This window comes from Triplophysa dalaica, chromosome 12 (assembly GCF_015846415.1).
Source record: "Triplophysa dalaica isolate WHDGS20190420 chromosome 12, ASM1584641v1, whole genome shotgun sequence".
NCBI lineage: Eukaryota > Metazoa > Chordata > Actinopteri > Cypriniformes > Nemacheilidae > Triplophysa > Triplophysa dalaica.
In genome coordinates, this window is record NC_079553.1 from 9,558,047 (window position 1) to 9,574,888 (window position 16,842).

Below are 16,842 nucleotides of genomic sequence, written 5' to 3' on the forward strand. Positions count from 1 at the left end.
TTTCCTTTATTTTACAGACATTTTGGTTAATGCTAAAATAAAATTTAATGCAGTGCAAAAATTAAATACAGGTAAAACAATTGTAAAAATTAATATGGAAAATTCCTTCATATTAATAAAGTATAATGTGCCCTATTTTTACATAGATTTTTTTAGAGTGTAATAATGGCATGATGCTGCATCTTTCAAGATCCCTCGGTCTCTTTCTCTCTCAAGAGGTTTTCAGCGGGTCAGATGGAAACTCAACAAGAAGATTGGAAAGTCCTTCATCATCGTAAACACCAGGGGTTATCCCAGTGTGTGCAGAGATTCTCAGAAATATCAGTAAAGGACCCAGCAAATCAGTGCTCTCAGCTGGCGAAAGATTCAGCCTACCAGTCATGGAGTGTGTGTCAACTATTCTGCTCTTTCTTCTTGATCATTTTAAATAGATAGTTCGACCAAAATGATTTTTTTTTTGGTGAAAAAAAAATTCATCAATCATTTACTCACCCTCAGGTTGTTCCAAACCTGTATACATTTCTTTGTAGTAAGAAATTTGCAAGAATGTCAGTAATCAAACAGATCTCATCCCTCTTTTACTGCCATAGTAGGGAAACTATATACTATGGGAGTCAAAGGGGTATGTAATTTGTTTTTACAGGTTTGGAAGAATTTTCATTTTGGGGTGAACTATCCCTTTAACTTCAGGGTTAAATAAATCAATCCAATACTTTAAACAATCAAATAAAAACAAAACCTGGCATGTCCAAGACATCTTTTTGATATTATGTTTATAATAAAATATTATATATATGAATGTAAAATAACATGCAACATAAATATTTATTGACATCTTCGCTCAAACACCTCTCACAGTTCAAGAAAAGCCTGTGTGTTCAGTATGCATTTATTCTTCTTCACACCTCTGACTTTTCTTGTTTTCTTAAATGGTATCTAAAAGATGACAGGTCTTGTTTAGCCTTATCCAGTTATACCAGTCATAGTAAAACCAAAATCAGCAGTCCGAAGAAAACTGACTGTTGCGTTTAACTACATTGACTGTGTAGTACAGTCTGATTTGCTACTATGCTAAGAAGCATTCATGTTGCAAACAAGAGCTGGATTTGTTGAGGAAGTATGTATAGAATAGTACGTCCTGTAACTTTAAGACTTCCTGGGTTTAGAAATGGCATCAATAGAGCTGTATTAACATCAGGCTAGAAGGGGTTGAAGCCTTGCAGCCATTAGCAGTGACTTTCCTCTGACTTCACTGTTTTATAACAAGTTAATGTAATTGTATATCCTCCAACCTTAACCCTAAACCCAGCCTCAAACCATTAAAACATAATTTAGCATGTCTATTAGCAGTTTTCTTCATGGTAGGTAGTTTCACATGAGACAAGTTTCAATACCCATATAGGGGATCAAAGTAAACACAGTGGAGACCGAGCGCCCCCCACCTCACACGTGAAACACTTACTCTGACCTGAAACTGAGCTGGTTACCACACCAGAGTGCATTCTGCACGGCAGTTGCTTAATGTGGGGCAAAGTAAAGCTTTATTGATATTGATATACATCAAAAAAACTGAAATCATGTAAGTGAGGGAGATCCAACAGATGAGATGAAAGCTATAGTAATTGGGAAGAAGTAAAGTCAGGTAGCGTGAGGGTGGAGTGAAGGGGTGGAATGAATGAGGGAGGAGAGAAAGAAGATAAGCAAGCACAGGAAAAGAATGCAGAACTGAGAAGGGGAGGGTTAAAGGAGGGGCCAAAAACATGGCAAGGTTACATATGCAAACCGCAGCCTGTTTTCTTTCTGTGACAGCAAAAGAAAGAGAGAAGTTCAGACAGGAAGCTCCGGTTTCGCTTTTCAAAGCCATATCTATCTACGCAATCACATTAAAGACAAATTAAAACCAGAGCGGGAAAGCTGAATGTTGACTGAGGGAGGGAGTACATTCATGCTCCAAAACAGCAGGAGAAAGACAGACTGAAAGAGAAACAAGACAATAGAGAAAGAGAGACTATGACAGCAGAAAAATAAATACGGTGGAGTGTCTGTGCGCAGTTTTACCGGACCACTCACGGTGCAACATCAAAAAGAAAAAGAAGGCTGATTTTGGAAGTGACACAGCAGCATTCCGGAGAGTGCTGTTGCTTTACTGTGACCGCTTAAGTTTCCCTCGCTGAGATTCATTTGAAAGTTGGACAAAGGCAATACACAGACATACAGTCTGTCTGAAACAGAAAGAAAGACGAGGATTAAAACCAATTCTGTAAACCTGAAACATGCTGGTAAAGGAGTATCGGATATGCATGCCCCTTACTGTCGATGAGGTAAGTTTGTAACCTTTAACATGTGTTTGGCTCTGTGAATGTGTAAAGCATCCCTTTGACTAAGTGTGTATGATAGGTAAACACTTAAGGAATTAAGATGTTATTCTTCTCTGATTAAAACAGATGTCAATGAGAACAACTGCAGCATTCAAACCTTTAACTTATTAACATGAATGTTAGTACTCTGTCAGAAGTCATGCCTTCTCCTGTCAGAAAAAAACTGATCGTTTCATTCTGAAATGCGCATGTGAAAGTGTGTTTGTTTAGTTTGTGTTTGTTCAGGTCGTATTATTACAGCTACCAAACTTCTCAGACATGTTTTCGCCCTCAGCGGGTATGTGATATGCGCATTTATTTTTACATTGAGCGATCTCTGGATTAGTAGTTTTTTTACCTTAACGGGTCTGACCAGTTACGTCCTTACATTCCGACTGCAGGCTTGAGTTATTCAGCCCAAGGCTAGAACAAAGCACAAGAGCTTTTCATACAACCGCCTGGGATTTCTGCAAAAAGGTCAGAATTGTTTTGTCTGTCCAGATTTTACCTCCCTTAAGCAAACGTCCACTCGCTCAGACCAGGCAACTCCACACAAGCACACTTGACCCAACATTCCAACTTAGAAGTTGTCTTTGGCCTAAATGATCCGCACACTGCATGGTTTCCAAAGAAAATGCTCCACCTTCCCTCTTGTGGTGACGCTACTCTATACTTTTTAGGCTACAAGACAACACCTCTGAAGTCATCTTTATCAGAATCAGATGGTTTGGCACATAAAGTTAGGAGACATTTTTCCCATTACCACGAAAATAAGCTGCATCATTCGCTTATCAAGTTTTGAAATTGTCTGAAATTTTCCATTATGATGCTACACGGTACAAAAGCAAAAAAATGAAAACATAAACCATTTGAGTGGTATAACAAAAAAAGGTCTCAGCAGCATGGTGCTCCTTTCAAATGTGTGGAAAAAATGTAGAACACATCAGCGCTCTTAATTGGATCAACATCTGGAAAAAATGTCAGATGACAAATCAGGCACACCAAGATAAGAACCAAGAGATATATGAACAGCATTTGGGTTATGTGAAAGATGAGGAGCGTTAAAAGAATCTCATAAAAAGCACACTTGTCTACAAATGGTGAATGCAAATAAGGTCAAGAATGGAGGTTAGAACAGTTTCTGTCTGCAGGCTATGAGACTGCTAATGGCCCTCACCTTTCACAACCATTCCTAGAAATATTACCAACGATCACATTGTCATAAACTGTTACTTGTCATTTATCCATCATGCTCATAAAACATTGCATTGCAGACACAATGCCTGTTTGGCACAGCTTCTCAACGTTTATGCACATTGATTCAAGCTGCTCTGTTGTTTGTTTACCAACGCTCCTTAAAATATATGACCTTGTGCAAAACCAGTCTTAAGTAGCAAGGGAACATTTTTAGTAAAGGCCAAAAATGCATTTTAAGGATCAAAATTATAGATTTTTCTTTTATGCACAAAATAATTAAGATATAAAGTAAAGATCATACTCCATGATTTTTTTTTTTTAATTTTCTTTTGTAAATATATCAAAACTTTATTTTTGTGAGTGGATGACCAGTAACAGTGCCTATTATTACCAACTTCAAAGGCAATTTTCTCAATATTTTGATTCCTTTGCATCCTCAGATTCAAGATATTTAAACAGTTATATCTCCACCAGATATTATCATATCCTAACAACCCATGCATCAATAGAAAGCTTAATTATTCAGCTTTCAAATGATGTAAAAATATTGATTTTCGAAAAATTGACCCATGAGACTGGTTTTGTTGTCCAGGGTCACATATCTGCTTTTGTGTTATACGTCATAAATTTGGAATGACATGAGCACAACAGCTGCTATCTTGATAGTTCATTTAAATTAACTCAAATATAACTCTTTACCATGACTTTATCTTTATACCATGCAAAAGCTAGATTTCATTGACTGCAGTTAACTGGTGCAGGGTGCACTGTTGCTCATCTGATAAAGAAAACAACTCGCTTTGACTCTTTTAAATCTGTCTATCTCAGTATAAGATCGGTCAGCTGTACATGATCAGCAAGCACAGCAATGAACAAAGCGGAGGAGGTGAAGGGGTGGAGGTCGTCCGCAATGAGCCTTGCACAGACCCCAAACACGGAGCAGGACAGATCACAGAGAAACGCATCTACCTCAACAGGTGAGCACGCACACACGTTATACCCGCATGCAAGAGCCATCCAGTTCCGTTCACGGTTTTCATCACCCACCTGCCAATGATTACTGATGACTGCGGTCAACCCATTTACACATGAAGCACAGCCCCGTCGCTCACTTTCCCTCGACTTCCTGTTGAGCTCATGTTCCAGCAGACGTTCCGAATAAGAGAACCGCTGTGTTCAAACTGTGGCTTGCATGCGCTCTACACTACAGTGACTACCAAAAGGGGGGTTGGGTACCCCAGGGTGCACTTAAAGCACATTCCAAAGGTTCTTGGGAAAGTGTCGATTTTGCTTTGTTTCATCTACAAATTCATTCATTAGCATTAAGTCCAGTGCTGGGCCTTTGTCTTCAACTTTTCTGAGCCATGTTTGCAATTGCCTGTTATCAACTGGTGCCAAGTTGATTAAGTAAAAAAAAGTAAATTCAATTGCAATTTGAAGAACTTTATTTTGCAGGATTGTGTTTAGTCCAATATTACCAAAGTAAGAACAAGTAATATACAAGAAAGAATACAATAAATAAACATATTTTTATAAACATTAGAACAAATATATTTCATAGTACTCTATTATTCAGAGCTAGAAAAGATGATTCGTTTTTTATGACAAATTGCAATATTAAGCAGAGATATGAGCAATTGTATTAAAAAAAATGTTTAGATGGTTTCAAAGCGACAACGTAATCAAACGTGACTAAGCAAAAGCAAGCGTTTGTGGACTGCACTTAACTTCCGGTACACATTAATAAATAACAGAGTGCCTGTAGATTATTTTTGATAACAGGCACCATTACTGGGCTAAACTTGCCTCTCCAATATTTAGAATTTAGACTGCGATACCAAGGTCAACCACTAGATGTCAATGTCCCTTATGATTCCATTAAATGCGACAAAATTACAGGACCCATTCAACGAAATGTTTATATAACAAAATTGACATACATCAAAATTCAACAGATCGCTTATTTATTGCAAATATTATACAATAAAATAATAATACAAATTTATATAAACATACATTTATAAAATATAAATATTTAACGACAGTCCAGGCACGCGCCTTCGATAAAACAGTCCATAGAAAATGATTGTTTTAAACCATGGTGAGGTCACATATGGACAAACCCAACCATTCAGGTAAATAAATCTAGAATTTGAAAGTATTTTTAAAGAAAATGCAATTGGCTAAAGTATATCATCTCCTGTTTATCAAGCAGCGTTTTAACCAGGGGAAACCTATTATATAATATTACATTTAGCTCAGGACAGTTCTACAATGACCACTGCTACTGAAGTTAATTGAAAAATGATCACGATAACAGCATACAGCACACTATTTATATTTTAGACATACTGTACACATTCTTTTACTCAACTAATTACTGATATCTTAATTCTATAAAGTATAAACTACTTCTGTCAAATAATGTATGTAACATTCAAACTGATGAATCTCACATTCATGAATATGTAAATGATCATACTTCAGCAATGTTTTAGAGTACATATAATTGTGTCAAATAACAGTGCATGAAATATTTCTTGGTCAGCGTGACTCAAAATAGAGTAGGTCACAGATAATTTTCTTTAAAAAACAAACCAAACAAACTTTTGTTGGAAATCTTCTGTTATTATTCAAAATACATGCCACTTGGTAGAATATTTTATTTGCTTGAACTATGGTTTATGGGTCCAAATAATCTGTATGTAAATTTGGTGATGCTGAAGGGGTACTTGAGTTTTTTATTATGTGTGGGGATATTGGGTTACGAAAGACTAAACAGGTTGTAAAACACTGCTGATGATCATGTACACTTTCAGTGTGATCCTCCCATTCACCCACACATTTATTGTAATTGCTTGTTTTTCTTTAAACTCTCGTTTTACAAAGACGAAAGACCCCCCAACAAACACACACACTCATCATTAGATGTAGTGAATATAAATTGCTGCACCTCCAGCGGTAAAACAAATTCTAAAACCATTAATGTGTTAGCAAAGACCAAAAGGGCAGAGCATTAAGTTCCTAATGGTCAAATAAATCTTATCGTGGCGCATGCAAGTCTAATTCAAACGCTGATATCACTACAGACGAGATCATTATGTCCTGTTTACACGTACATCATGCTGAACTGCTACATTGTAATTATGAATAATTTAACTTGTGTCATCAAAATAGCATTGGCGGTTTGGAATATAATGACAGTTGTCTGATGGAAAAACTCTGTGGAATAGTCCGTCACTACATTAACGGAAAAAGAAGGATAGTGAGAGAGTGCGACACAACTGGCTGACCGTGAATGATTCACATGTTCTCTGCTCCTCCCCTCTCTTCTCATTCTCAATCCATCCATCCATCACTCTGGTCCTCAGGCTGTAAATCTGAACTGCTGTCTGTGCCGTCTTATCTTACAGTGTTGAGTTCATTATCTCTCTATATCATAGACCCTATCTCTCTCTCCTATCTCTCATTCACTCTCTCATTCTGTTTTTGTGAGAAACTGTTGGTACCAGACAGCCCTGGAAATGAGATACATCAATGTTATGACGGCTGTCTAACTTTTCACCCTATAACACACAAGCACACACACAAATAAATACGATGGCCCCAAAAACATTTGGATACACATAAAATATATAATTATTTCATTGGGTAGCAAGATATCATACCACAGTGTGGCCCTGGTCATAACTAAAATTCATTGCTAAAATATCTTACAATAAGATATGTAATAACATGAAAACTATTTATATAAAATTGTTTGCACATATTTACATGTAAATACACAAACATACATATATTTTAACAATATATTTACACAAAATGATCTTTAAATTTAAATGTAGGATTAGTTAAAACGACACAATCTGTTCCTTATTGAACACAGTGTCTAATTAAGCACAACATATTTTGCATTACTTGTAATGCTGTCTGTTAACACCAAACGTGAAGCATTGTGTTCCTCGCTCTATATCACACGCAGGATGAGTACATTGTATTCACACAATAACACTAAAATTGAAATTCTTTCACTTGCATGGAAGTGACACAATTGACGTGCGTTTGGCGGCACGAGTGGCGCGTCGCCTGGTGCAAGTTCGCATCTATTGACATCTCTACATTGACTTTGAGTAATTTACTTGTACAAAAAGGTTCAATTCTTGTTTGGTGTGAACACAGCATAACTCATCCTTGTGTTGTCCCTTTAATTTATTTAAAACACAATTAACACAATACGATCTATAACCCGGTTTCAAAGACAAGGCTTAGCCTAAGCCGGGATAATGCCTTAGATACTTTAGGCTAAAGTCGCTTTTATTAAAATGCCCTAGAAAAAAAACATTACTGATGTGCATCTTGAGACAAAACATTGGAACTGGCATATTTTAAGATACGTCACGGAAATTTATATTCAGTTAGGACAGCTCAAAATTCATTTTAGTCTGGGACTAGTCATAATCCTTGTCCAGGGCTTAATGTGTTAAAATTCCATACGACAAAAACCTCCTTTTTGAGTGTATAGAGGAGCGCAAGTACAACCTTATAAAACAGTACGATTTGTATTTTGAGTGCTAATATTTAGCTTTTCATGTTGGTGTGTAGGTGTCCTCACCAGGCCATAACTATCCTGCCCAAACCAGCACTTAGTCAGACTGTAAATTCAGCTAATCTTTCAGCAGACCTGTTTATGTGTTTCTGTAATGCGTCTCTTGTGTCATATTGCTGTTCTCATGTTTCCCTTTTTTGTCTTTGTTCAGCAAATTGCCCGCCTGGATGAGAAAGTTTGTTCCCATGGTTTTTTATGTGACAGAAACAGCTTGGAATTTCTATCCCTACACGATAACAGGTCAGTTCAAGCATCATCCTGCAATAAACACTACACTGTTTGAATATTACCCTGCCACTTCATATGGCACCAATATCCATCATATCCTTCTAAATGCACCAGTAACCAGTCGTGATTTAACACCCCATTTCTCTTCTGCATTTCTCTCTACCCATCTATCGGCGTTTTACCACAGAGTACACAGTAAGTATTCTCTCACATCTGCACTGATTTGTGAAGTCTGTTTGGGCACACATGCCCGCCAAATGTATGACATAATCATTTAGCCTTGTCCTCCCTGTTTCTCTCTCTTTCTCTACTCATCCCACAAGTGTTCCTTCATACCAAGGCTTCAAGTCAAGATTGAGACGCACTTTCTTAACGACAACGGCTGCAGCGAAAATGTGAGTGAGTACGGCAACACACACACACACACAAAGAAACACACAGAAGATAATCCTCTTAAAGGTTTCATCAGTGACACACGTAGCCACCGCGTCCTTGTAGGGGTCTTTGAGCTAGCGTCTGTATCTAAAACATTCAAAAGCAGAGGTCAGGTCATCATGTCAACATATGCACAGCTGCCATTTTCATCAACAAAGAGGCCGCCGTAAACTATTGGAGTTTATTTTTGGAGTGGAGAAGCAATTATTATTATTACTGGATTGTTGTGTGTATATGTTTGATTGTGTTTGGTGAATGAGAGAGAGGGAGGGGCAGTTTGCCCTGGAGAACTCTCTGTTATTAGGAAATGAAAACTAATGCTTAAACAAGACCCAACCTGCGGTGATTCAAATCTATAATAAGCAAGTCTGTCTGCGAGAGAGACAAATAGTTTTGTTAATGATATGTTCCAAAGAAATTAAATCAGGTTCCATCAACTGATCAAACTTTCACTCAGCGTATCATCCATCAACAGACACGCTGATATAAACACACAGTTTTACTACAGTGAGATTTCACCTTCGACTTGTTCTCATAAGAAATTTTCTATCCCTTGACACCTAAATTATTTTAAAATAAAAAATTGAGAGGCCACATCGAATTTTAGTAGTAACACAATACAATACGTTTCAATTTAATAAAATTAGTTAATGCATTACCTAACATGAAACTAACAATGAACAAAATATTTTCAAAGCATTTTGTAATCTCTGTTGATATTTCAGTGTTTGTTCATGTTAGTGCATTAACTAATGTTAACAGATAAAATTTTTGATTTTACAAGTCAATTTAAGATTTACTATTGTTCATTGTTAGCCTTTGATAAGTAATGTAGTAAACTAATGTTAATAAATAAGCAACAACCTATAAGACTTTTATTCCGCAGTGACACCGTGTCTACACCGGACCTGAAAGTAATACGCATCAAGTGTGGACAAAATGTAACATTTTTAATGGTTCTAATGCGTTTCTAATGTTTTTTGTCGCGTCGCGCCGCTCGCGTCAGGTGGAGATACGTTGTGAGGACCACTTAAAACACCCTCATGCTTCTGACAATTTATACTTGATGATGTTATATTTGCAAAGTTTGGGAGGAGAGCGTGCAGAAAACTAACCCAGCTGGTTTTCCATATATAACATCCTATAACCAAGCTCAGAAATCATCCTTTTATTTGTCTACAAATAGACAAGACGTCTTACCCTTATTCTCTCTACATTACCGCAGCATCCCTCCTCCACCCCTACTCCTCACCGTTAGCCCGTTTTTACCGCAGTATAACAGGGGGGGAATGACCCCTGTCCGGGCATATACCGGGCCTGGGGCCCTCTCCTCGGACAAGGAGCGGGTGCCCCGAGTTCGGAGGAACTGCCAAGCACAAAGCCCTCTCCACGGGACACCACGCCAAATACGCATACTATATGTCCCTTATTATCCGTAATCATTATCTGCGATGCGAACTCGCGAATGAGTACTTCTTAAAAATGTGTCCCTCACAAGGACATCCTCTCGTGCACTTATATAACACAACCCCTAAATGAACAGCAGCACTTGTTTTGCATGCAGTTGCATTCGCCACAAGTTTCACAACCCCACCACATTCGGACAGACGAATGGAAACACTGGTGCAACTGTCAACATCACACAGGGCGATCAGTAAACATTACAGCGGCTTTTCTCATGAGCGAACACAGAAAATAAATAGTTGCACTCTTTTAACCCATACACAGCATAAAAACATTGACTATAAAAGCGTTTGAAAGAAAGAGAGAGAACGGTCACAGATGAGTGAATAGCGCTCATTTTCTTTATTGCTTCTCATTGTTTTTTCTCTCTTGCATTCCAGCGGGTGCACACAGCACCTGCAATGCTGCACAGTTAAGGCAATCTGTTTTATGTTAAGACGTGCTATGTGGTGGTTTTCTTTTTCCACTGGTCTGCACTGACTGACACAGAGTAAAGCTCCACTGGCCTGCAGTACTTTGCATAATTCAGTACTTCTGCCCGTAGAAGGCTTGACTTCGCTGTCGTTGTTTCCATGTTTTTTGCATTAATTCAAAGCCTCTGCCCTCGGCATTTTGTTACGTATTGCATCAAGGTTCTGTAATGTGCTAGAGAATGTTTAACTGGTGAAATCATGTGATATTTATATTAAGAGCGCCATGAGAAATGGAGCACTACAGGCACTACAGCAAAGCAGATTCCCTTTTTCTCCAACCAGTGCAATTGTTCTCCTCACAGTTATTCTGCTTTTACCAGAAAGTGTAGTATTAGGAAACAGAAAACAGTGAAATATTGTTGCATTTGTCTGACCGTGCCGTTTGATGTCTCTTGTGCAGGTGTTTGGCGGTAAACCCACCCCAAAGGACAGCGTCTGCTTTTTGGACATTTTGAGTGATCCAATCCCTGACAAGCATTACAAGGAATCAGAGGTACATACTTACACATTCATATATGAATAAATACATGGAGAAACACAACATCCATCCGACTGCTCTATTCCCCTGGTTTCTGCCCTCTCATGCATGTGCAAATACCCATAAAGCTAATGTTTAAATGCAGACGGAGACGACAAGACGCCATGTTCCTCAGCGGAACGTTTTATTTCGGATCTGCTTCTTTTTAATGGTCAAACAATACATCAGAGTGAAGCATGCTACACCCACATACTTAGTCATGCGGAGCCTCATATCCACAGCTGTCACATGCAGAGTGAAGAAAAAGCCAAATCCAAGGGATTACAGCATACAAAGAAAGAGAAACAGTCGAGATATGCCAAAGACAAGCTCAGACTTGTTGACAATGAGTTGAAGGCAGCGAAGGCAAGCTATTATCAGAGTTCTTCAAACAAAAGAAACTCCGTACTTTCACCACGCACTCGGCTCTTAAGAGCAGGGCTTTACTTGCCATTCTTCTAGACTGCTTTTTATTTCTAGGAGAATGTTTTTTTTTTCAAACTAATGATTTTATATAGCATCAAAAAGAATATGCATCAAACAGCTGATAAAAGAAATGTGTTAAAAATATGAACCATTTACTGTAAGGTGTTTGTGTTGTATTCATTAAATAAAAAGTATCTGTAATTATTATATTACTCTTAATAATGGTCTATACGGGGCTAATGTTTATGAAGGCTTTCAAATATGTTAAATGGCCATTTATATATTATTTAGTTTAATAGAGGGAATATTCATATCCCTTCTGTCCTTCCAAAACTGTATCTCCATATTTCATGATTTTTTGTCAAAAGTCATTATGATTAGTCACCCTTTATGTTTGTCACAAACATATTTTCCATGCGAGTTAATAGGCAACAGCAAACCAAAACTTCAGCTCTAAATGTGTCACCGGGAAACGTAAATAACACATGAGTTACACGGAGGAAATGCACACTTACAACCCATGTCTCACAACAAGAGTCAACAGCCAACAGATGTATTACTTTCTCATGCATAACATGTTACGGCTCTCGTTTGCAAGGAGCTTTCGATGAAATTGTCTACTATTAGGCAGTGAAACACTCCGAAACTGATGATATGGATGCATACTCCACCCAATCACCACTCAGAATCAACATATTTACTTCATTTCATATGGCTGCTTACACTTTGCGTTTTAACTCGGAAATAGTTTGCAAAGTTTTCACTTATTAATAAAGTTAAAGGCCAAGTATATGAAACTTAGCGACATCTAGTGGTGAGGTTGCAATTGCAACCAACGGCTCACTCCACCCGGTTTCAATGCAATACAGTACAGAACAATACTTTTTTGCTTCTTTGCTGAAGGAGATAACGTATTTGCGCACTCTGTAGAGCAGTTTATACGTTTAAGGACACTGTAGAAACAACATGGCAAATTGCATGCAAGGGGACCCGCAGTGAATGTAGATAGAAAAAGCTCATTCTAAGGTAATAAAAACAATAAAAACCTTTCATTATGTGAGGTCTTCATACACCTCTGCAGACATAGTTATATTATACTGCATTTCTGTTAACAAAGTGGGCACACGGGGTTTCTGCAATTCTCATATTAATCTTGAGTACCTATATAGTATTGCATAATTTGTATCTTCGAAGAATATTTAGTTTGATCACATTTTTAAAAGATAGATACAGCTTTATGACTGTTTCTGTAAACATTCAGCACGTGCGGGGGGGAGGGGTAGGCTGAACCAAAGCAAGTGCGCACCCATTGTCAGCAAAATACAGACATCAGTTTCACTCACCGCATGCGGTTCATGTCCGGCATCTTTTAGCGCTGGGACGGCTTCATATATCAGTTTCAAACGATCTCCAAATCCAGTGTTCTATACACCGTTTATATAACATTCATCACCCAAATGCAGTAAACAAACAAACACCTGAACTGCGCGGACGTATGCTCTCTCTCTGTCCTGCTTACAAGTGTCTGCGCGCATGCTCCTTCTCCTGCTCTCCTGTGGCCATGCTATGTGCTTTTCCCGGAGAATTGTCCAATAAGGGACAAAGGAAAGTTGTTACAAAACAGTTTTATGTTCGAAAAAAACCTTTCCAAAACCTGTATGATCGCTGGGGGAGTGTATCGAGCACAGAAATACTACGTAATACGCCCAACTTGTTTTGTGACAAGTTGACCCTGTTTTATGAGAAGACAGCATGTTTAATATTGTAAAGAAGTCAGAATGCATGACACATCGTTGCAGGGCCGCTTTAACAGATCCTCCCAAAAAGAATTCACAGAGCAACTTCAATGAGGCAAATTACTTATTTTCAGCAATGTGCCAGCTGTACCTGTTAACATCTCAGAAATGTACAATTTCATGATGCTTTAACAGGACCTGAGCCACTGGGTGTCAAAGAAAACAGGTCGGGGACCCCTAGAGGATTGCTGGAGGAACAGCAGTAAACCTATCATGTGCTCCTACAAGAAAGTCAACTGTAGCTTTGAGATCTACGGCTTCCAGGGAAGAACGGAAGAGTTCATCCACAGGGTACTGACCAAAATGCTGTTTCTCATGACAGGGGATATCGCTGTCGCCATACACTACGACAGATCTATTCAGAGTCATTCCTGGAGGGCCATTCACAATCATTAAAAGTGTTTATTCCATATTCAATTTTTATAAACCAAGACCTTGTTTGGCTAGTTCGGGAGTGTTTGATCAGGGCTGAAAATAAATTCTGCAGGTCATGGTCCACCAGGAATAGAGCCGAATAGCCCTGCCTTACATCATTATTTTCAATCATGCAAGTCCATCACATTGTGGTGTGTTATGATTTCATCTTAGAACATTCGTGACATTCTGTTGGTGGGACACAGACAGGCCGTCGCATGGATTGACGAGTGGCATGGTAAATGTAATGTCTCGTAATCGCAATTAACCGCATGCTCTGTTAATTAAAATGTCTGAATCCTGATCCCCCAGCGCTGAAAAGCTGCGCGTGTGCAATCTTAATTTCTTTGGAAATACAAATGTACGATCAATATTTGTGCATGCAGGAATGACGCTCGAAGAGGTGAGGCAGTATGAGAAGAAACTGCAAGAGGAAACCAACAGCAAACTGAAGAATGATGTTAACGGCACAGGTAACAGCTCATCAGAGGGAGTGGGAGCAAAATGATGAAAGAAAGTGGAAAGATTTTGTGAGATGTCTTAACTTAACATCTGAGAGGAGAAACACATTCATTGAACCATGAATAAATAAAAAATGTGAGACTTCACCGTAGAAAGATGCACCCTCGTGTGTGATGTAGAAGAAATCCAGGCAACTGTACAGATACTCTGAAAGACAGATTTTACACACTTGTGCTGAGGAGGCAGTAGTGATGGATGAGTTATGAGTTATGTTCTTTCTGTGTTTTTGGCAGCTTAATAAGTCAACCATGAATGCCAAACTTTGGTAGCAAGTGCATATGTCCGCAGGTTCCATAGGTCCAAAAGATTGAGACTACTAGTTGAAATTGATCATTTTTCTAATTTAAAACAATGTTTATCTTTTGTTCAAATGAGGTATAACTATTTTGCATATTTAGCACAACCTTTTGAGTAACCTCACTTCTGAAGCCAATGGTAAGCATGAGATCTCCCAGTGTTCACAGTGCCCTCTGTTGGTGAAAGAATTACACTGCACGAAGATGCTCAAAGACTGACAGAGATTAGTCAGAACTGTGATGTCACATTATTGTTAATATGGAAGTAATGACTCATCTAACCCTGCTGTTGCATCCTGGTTAGCATGCCAAAACAGAAGCATCCATGTCGATCAAAAGCTCTTCAGACATATCACAGCTCTGTCCATAACAACTACCATTGTCTCTTTTATAGATTCGTCTTCATCCCTACCTGTCCCATCCTTCACACGCTCCATCTCTGTTACGGATGAGCAGTCACTGGAAAAGATGGGGGTAAAGACCCTAGACATTTCAGATACTTCATGCAAACCGTCATCTCTCAAGAATACCATCAGATTAAACTCTACTCCGGAGTAACACCCCCTCAACCTGTTCAAACCTCAACAACCCCACAAATCCAGATTTGTCAAAACCACTGCCAATACCTTTTTGTGGACACCATGACAGAAAATTCACTTATCAGAATTCTGGATTACGACGGCAAGAATGAATAGAAAAACATTCCATTTTGTATACGAAATATGAACGTCTCAAATATGTGATTAAGTAATCGTTTTGTATCTTCCTCGTGGAGAAGTTGTTCAGTAAGTCTGAACATTCACTTCACCGTAATGGCTACCACGTGAACTTAGAAAGCGGTTTGTTCAACAGACCAACAAGAGCGCAGAATAATTTTCTCATGAGAGAACTACATTTTAGTGAGACCTAATCATACGGATTATGGAAAATTTAAGTGGCTAGCTGAAATAATGGGTGGATTAGTGATTTAGGGTAAACTTTAAACCTGCATGAACACTGTGACAGAATGTAACCGGACGTATAGTTCACACAGCACACATCAGCATCTTTAGCAAATATACTCAGGGTGACAGGACTACAATTGAATGGATTATGATATTGTATGAGGGTTTAAATTACACATGGCATTGAGTGGATGCCAGTTGTTTTATAGTGTGTTTGTGTGTAGTTATTGTCAGGTTAAAGGTAAAGTGTGTAATGTCAGAGCCACTAGCAGCACCAAATAGCTCTGTTTGAGAATCCGTGTTAGGGTGTCCAAACAAGTCTCCCATTTTTGAGGAACTCAATCTACAAATGGCTACTTTACCTTTGAAAAGGGGACTCTTATAAAAATCTTACCGAAATAAAAATTACACACATTATCTTTAAACTTACATCTTTTTGTGATGTATTGGGCAAGTATCTTGCCAAAAAGCATGAAGATAATCATTTTAAGGGAAAAAAGGGAAGTTTGATTATAATATATTATTTCAGTTGAAGGTATTCTATAGCATAAACATAACCCTCCCTCACTTATTTGAGGAGTAAATGACTCAATAAAGCGTAGACAAAAGTCTGAGACTATTTGAAGGAGTGTTGTAAGTCTTTTTGGAACTGCCTTTTTTGATGTCATCAGTAACGTTCTCCATTTCTCATTAAATAAAATTACAAAGAGGCTTGCTGCTTCCTCCTGTGGCTATTGCTATATGCATTCACTGCGTGCATTTTATTTTCCTCTTTTTATCTTACTGATGAAGGGATGTGGAAGACAGAGATTGAATCCACGCTTCCTGGAGTCTTCTAGTAGCACTCAAAGGACTCCAGGCTGTACTGCTAAAACGTGGCTTCTCGCGCCCTTTCAATTTTTCTCCATCTTCAGTAGTCGCGCTTCATGCCCCTGCTTCACATCCTATTTTGTCTATCTCTCTCAGGAGAACATTTCTGATGTATAAATTTCATTAGAACAAAGCTTCTGATGCAGGACCACTAGTGCAGGCAGATTTAAAGATCTTTAGGCAATTCCAGTAAACACTTTAAGCTAAGAAAATCCTTAGCGTTAATAACCTTACAATGATAATTGAGGCTTTGCTTAACTTAAGGGGTTTGTTCCAACTGAGCTTTGTATTTATAGC

General features: G+C 38.3%; 2 protein-coding genes across 2 annotated transcripts in view; one reads left to right on the plus strand and one right to left on the minus strand.

Annotated features, from left to right (window-relative positions):
- The window catches only part of LOC130433452 (glutamate receptor ionotropic, NMDA 2D), a 93,665-nt gene that overhangs the window by 70,635 nt on the left and 6,188 nt on the right, over nucleotides 1-16,842 (minus strand). The gene's annotated exons all lie outside the window — the stretch shown is intronic.
- pitpnc1b (phosphatidylinositol transfer protein cytoplasmic 1b) lies at nucleotides 1,790-16,421 on the plus strand. The gene is made up of 10 exons (XM_056763450.1): nucleotides 1,790-2,321; nucleotides 4,383-4,531; nucleotides 8,312-8,400; nucleotides 8,576-8,583; nucleotides 8,712-8,783; nucleotides 11,161-11,253; nucleotides 13,635-13,790; nucleotides 14,088-14,151; nucleotides 14,300-14,386; nucleotides 15,126-16,421. Exons 1-10 carry the CDS (start codon nucleotides 2,274-2,276, stop codon nucleotides 15,287-15,289), a joined length of 930 nt encoding a protein of 309 aa, XP_056619428.1. The 5' UTR covers nucleotides 1,790-2,273; the 3' UTR covers nucleotides 15,290-16,421.